General features: G+C 35.6%; 1 protein-coding gene across 2 annotated transcripts in view; it reads right to left on the bottom strand.

Annotated features, from left to right (window-relative positions):
- Positions 1 to 531: 531 nt before the first annotated feature.
- Positions 532 to 4,668, bottom strand: part of LOC111459292 (transmembrane protein 120 homolog) — an 8,375-nt gene continuing 4,238 nt past the window's right edge. The window contains exons 6-11 of one of the 2 annotated variants that reach the window (XR_002713270.1): positions 2,834 to 2,924; positions 2,647 to 2,754; positions 2,342 to 2,428; positions 1,216 to 1,284; positions 852 to 1,097; positions 532 to 821 (exon numbers count right to left, since the gene is read on the bottom strand). Coding sequence is in view for 1 of the 2 variants with exons in the window: in XM_023102125.1 (XP_022957893.1) it covers positions 954 to 1,097; positions 1,216 to 1,284; positions 2,342 to 2,428; positions 2,647 to 2,754; positions 2,834 to 2,924 (499 nt within the window). In the remaining variant the exon portion in view is untranslated. Of the gene's footprint in view, positions 1,098 to 1,215; positions 1,285 to 2,341; positions 2,429 to 2,646; positions 2,755 to 2,833; positions 2,925 to 4,668 lie in introns of both variants that reach the window. The other variant, XM_023102125.1, reaches the window with a different exon arrangement.

Below are 4,668 nucleotides of genomic sequence, written 5' to 3'. Positions count from 1 at the left end.
ATTGTGGTTTTTTTTTTTTTTTTTTTTTTTTTTTTTTTTCACTCTATTCTGTACTCTTCATTCCCCAAGTAGGTTTTAACTTAATGAAATTGAAAGTCTAGTGAAAATTAAAACCCGAAAGATTTGTAGGCTCACATTAACTCATGACTTGCTAAAGTTGGCCAATTAATAACAAGAGCTTTCAACCTAACACTCAGGGAAGTTAGTTCAAGAGGAAGTAGGAATGAACTGTAGGAACTATGAGAAAGTAATATTTCATTATCTCAAGTTTCAAAGATACCAAATATAAAAGAAGTAAAGAGGAATCGACCTTCTCTATTCTTGCTTGCATCCTTCTTCAGCTATGGTTAGGGAGAATTCCCATCCTTCTCTCTTCTTCTTCTTCTTCTTCTTCTTCTTCTATTGGGCTTAAAATGAAGGCAACTGTATTGAAATTATCTAGGGAAAACAGCTCAAAAAGATTCATAATTGGGTTATAGATATCATATTCTAATGGGGCTTTTACATTTTGCAAAGCCTAACAAAAATGGGAAGGAACAGAAGCTTTGATAGTGAAAACGTCCAAACCGTTTTCAGTAGAATTACATACCATAATCAACAGAAATTACAATATGATATTCAATAGGAAAGTTCAAAAACTCAATACCTCGCAATGAACTGCAATAGAAAAGAGGAGAAAGTTACATGGGAAACTAGAAAATGAGTCCTGCGATGTGTAGCACTTCCATCAACTTCTCCAGGGAAGAACCTATGCAAGACCAACTTTACATGATAAAAAGTGTATTTGAGTCGAAGTGAAAAGATATCAGAGGGAGAGGGAGAGGGAGAGGAAGAGGGAGAGGAAGAGGGAGGGGGAGGGCAATTCTCACAGCTCGGCTTCGACAAAACATAATCAAGAACCTGGAAAGGTGAAGAATAGATCCTACAAGTCGTTAATCAAGTAATCCTATGTATTAAGAACGGGTCGGGGCCAATTCCTGCTTGCTCTTGCTTCTCTTCATCTTTGCCTTGAATCTTGATTTTGCCATTAAGGTTTGCACTGTATTTAAAAAGTTCCCGACTGCCATTAGAACCAAAAGGAATCCACAAAATAATACCTGCAACGGACATTTATCCATCAGTTTGTATCTAAGAAGCATGATCACAATCTTTTTCTGAGAGTATGAAATAGTATTTTTGAATTAGAACCAGCAGAATCAAGAAGCAATTCATGACCTGCCATTCAGGAACCACGCCAACCAATGCAGTCTTGAGGAGGAGCAATCCAACATACGCCTCAAAGCCCTATTAAATACACCACATGTAAATAAATTAGGAAATTACGAACACTCGTGAGAGTTTCATTGTGTACCAGATGGCTATGCAGGTTATGGCTGCTAAAGCCCTTTCCCAAACAAAGACGGTTTATTTGTAAAATGTTAAATCCACTGAGCCATCAATTGTAAAATGTACAGTAAAAGAGTACCATTTACAAGATTACTCAAAATTTACAAAATAACCCACCATAACATCCTGGGAAGGCCAGATTCAAAAAAATTTCTCAACAAGCTTCTTACACCACACACATCCGAACCATCACAAAAAATTGTATACACGATATAACAGAAGCGGTTTATGACCTTGAGGAGAGGATCCTGATTCCGAAGTTCTTTGTAATTGTAGATGTATTCTAAGACTTAACTAGCATCTTTTCTAATTTGATCTCCAACAACTTAGCTTAAAATCTAAAAGCTATACCATCTCTACTTTAGAGTTTTTTTTATATGAAAAATTCAAAACAGCTACCTTCATGGTTACCGGACTATCCAATCGCTTAAACTGTTTTCTAAAATTGGCATACATAAACTATTTCATGAATGATTATCTGTACTACATGATACGGTTTTTTGTCAACTTTCGGAAAATTAACACGTTCAAGCGGAAATTGTTTGCTATTAATAAAAACCGCACCAGTATATTTTATTTTATTTTATTTTATTTTTTTAGTTTTCCTAATATAAATCAATAAATGAGTGCAGTTAAGGAAATTAGAGCACATACAATCAAATTGTTAACTAAGAACAGATGCTAGTTTAGATCAAATGCACCATGGATAAATTATTAGTCTAAAAAGAAACTTCCATGCAAAAAATAAAAAAACAAAGGACTCCCACCAAGTCAAAGAAGGGAGAACACTTTTGTAATTTGATTCCAATTCATTAGATAGTTAGAAGTACGTTAAGGAAACGGTGAGTGTATTACGATGCCCTCCAACTATTTCAACCAAGGGAATGAAAAACGAAAAGAGTTTTGCTAATTTGAACTTACTTAAAAGCTGCTTAAAAATTGAGGCTTAAATTACCTGTAAGATAAATAATAAAGGACACAGTATCCAAAGTTGACCATCTACACCAGCCGTTTCTCCCCAAACGACATCCATTCTCTTAGCCTAGTAATAAAAAAAATGAACAAGGAAATCAACAGACAAAAAAAATGACAGAACATAAGCAAAATTCAAACGCTTATTATTGTGCATGCCTCATCAGATGCTTAAAATGAGTGCCTTGGGTAGGGATAATGAGTTCCAGTCACAGAATGTGATGTAACATTAAGTAGAATAAATTGTTTTATAGTTGACTGTAAAATGAATGCAGTCTCAAATGGCACCTTTCCAAGTGCAATCCGAGTATAAAGCCTCTGACGCTGGTATCTGTTTTGTAAAAGCATTGCAACTCCTTGCATCATGGCCCACTGTAGGAAGAGTTGGACACCTCTCTGGAGGGGATTGAACCGGTAAAATTAATCTAATGCAAAGAGTATGACCGTATTTAGCAAATAATAACAATTGAAAAACCTGTTTTTGGGCACAATTTGGTTGTCCTTTGATCTCCCACGTAAGACTAACAAGGGCCATAATCATAGCGCAATAGTGATGGTATATCCACCTGTAAAGTCATTACTCACGAACCTCACCAAAATGTCTGTAGAACTAACAAGGGATCATAGAGCATAATAGCGATGATACTTCCACCAGAAAAAGCACAATCACATACTTCACCATACTATTTGTACCATACCACAGATATTTTAAAAACATTGGTAAAGTACAAATCCCATCCATCAACCCATATCAAAAGAAAGAGAATAAAAATTGTTTAAAGCTCCCGTGGAACAGACATCTTTGTATCACGGACCACATATAAATTTGAACTTAAAACAGATGCAGTGACAAGAGAACACATGCATGATAACCTTTCCAGTGCCCAAGTTGGCTCAGGCAAGAGAATCCTCTTTGCCTTCCTTTTTATTAGTGTGGTGGATTGCTTTCACCTACTTCAGAGTGGAAAGAAAAGAGGTGATTCTACAGGCTTTTACATAGGGAGGGTGGGTTACGGTGCATGTTAATCATAATCATCTACGGTTGGTACATGAGCTTTGCTTGTAATGATAGCCAATAAGATTGTTTGCAAAAAACTATTTCAATATTACGAAGACCTTTGAACTGTAACACTATTATAGTGTTTGGACTTCCAAGACCATAAAGACAAAGTAAAAAATGTCTTCTCAAGTCTTAAATCCACATATTAACTCTTGAGGCTTGCCTTCAAACCGAACATTCTAGCGGAGAGCAATATGATCGTTAACACCTTCTCGTGAGTATTGAACCTTTCTCCTGCTATTGTTTGGACATCCATATTGAGATCAAACCCTACCATAAGCTTGGACTAAAAAATGCCTCACTGCTAAGCAGAAAAAGGAGTCCTTCCCCAAATATGTGCCTCCCCATTGCAGCCACAGTTCTGAATCCAGCCAAAGTTCCATAACTCACTCCAAAAAGTAATTCTCTAAAAGGCCCATAAATTCTAAACAGCCACCGGCTAAAATCACCCACCATCTTAACCATCGTAGAAAGGAATAAGAACGAGGATGCCCCTAGAAGAAACATCTACAACTAAAGAAAACCATAGATGTCTCTTAAACTCCAAGTAGACAAACCACAAGTCTCTTGACCTGGAATCCCAAACCTCTCACATTCCTAGTATAGTTAAGAAACAAATACCACTTCAAGATATGCATCTCCTGACCACTCTCATAATTTCTAAGCAATGAAGAAACCTTTGGAAATATGCCACTCTTTTGTGGTCTGTTCAGATGGAAAGAAATGAAGAACCCTTCAAAGATGAAGAGAGATATCTAGGTTTACTTTGTGACTTTTTATAGCACACTTGACACTCCTAATTTAGTGCTCTTCACAAAATCTTTTTGTAACTTCGATAGCTCTTCAATCATTCTTGATTTAAGGTAGTTTTCATTTCGTAGCTTTATTTGATTGGAAATTTTCCTTACCTACCTTAGACTGTTATGCACATTTTGATTCATGGAAATGTTTGTTTATAATCCAAAAAAAGAAAAGGAAGAAAGAAAATCAGTAAATTTACTAGTCAATTTAAAAGCTTGTAAGAATCTACAATAGATATTTGCAGAAAAGAATATATTAAAAACCCTTTATGTTTATTTACAAAGAACACAACATTGGACCTGGCACTTGAGAGGAAGGCTTTACAAAACTTCCTTCCATAGTTTCAATAGTTTGTAGTCTCCGAAAATATTCCTCATCAATTATGGTCTCTTATAACCAGATGAAGCCGTTGTTGTATTGTGTTCTCAAAAAAAAAAAAAAAAAAAAAA

Source organism: Cucurbita moschata, unplaced genomic scaffold (genome assembly GCF_002738365.1).
Source record: "Cucurbita moschata cultivar Rifu unplaced genomic scaffold, Cmos_1.0 Cmo_Scf00022, whole genome shotgun sequence".
NCBI lineage: Eukaryota > Viridiplantae > Streptophyta > Magnoliopsida > Cucurbitales > Cucurbitaceae > Cucurbita > Cucurbita moschata.
Note: the sequence above shows the minus strand (reverse complement) of the source record. Positions and strands in the feature narration are given on the sequence as shown.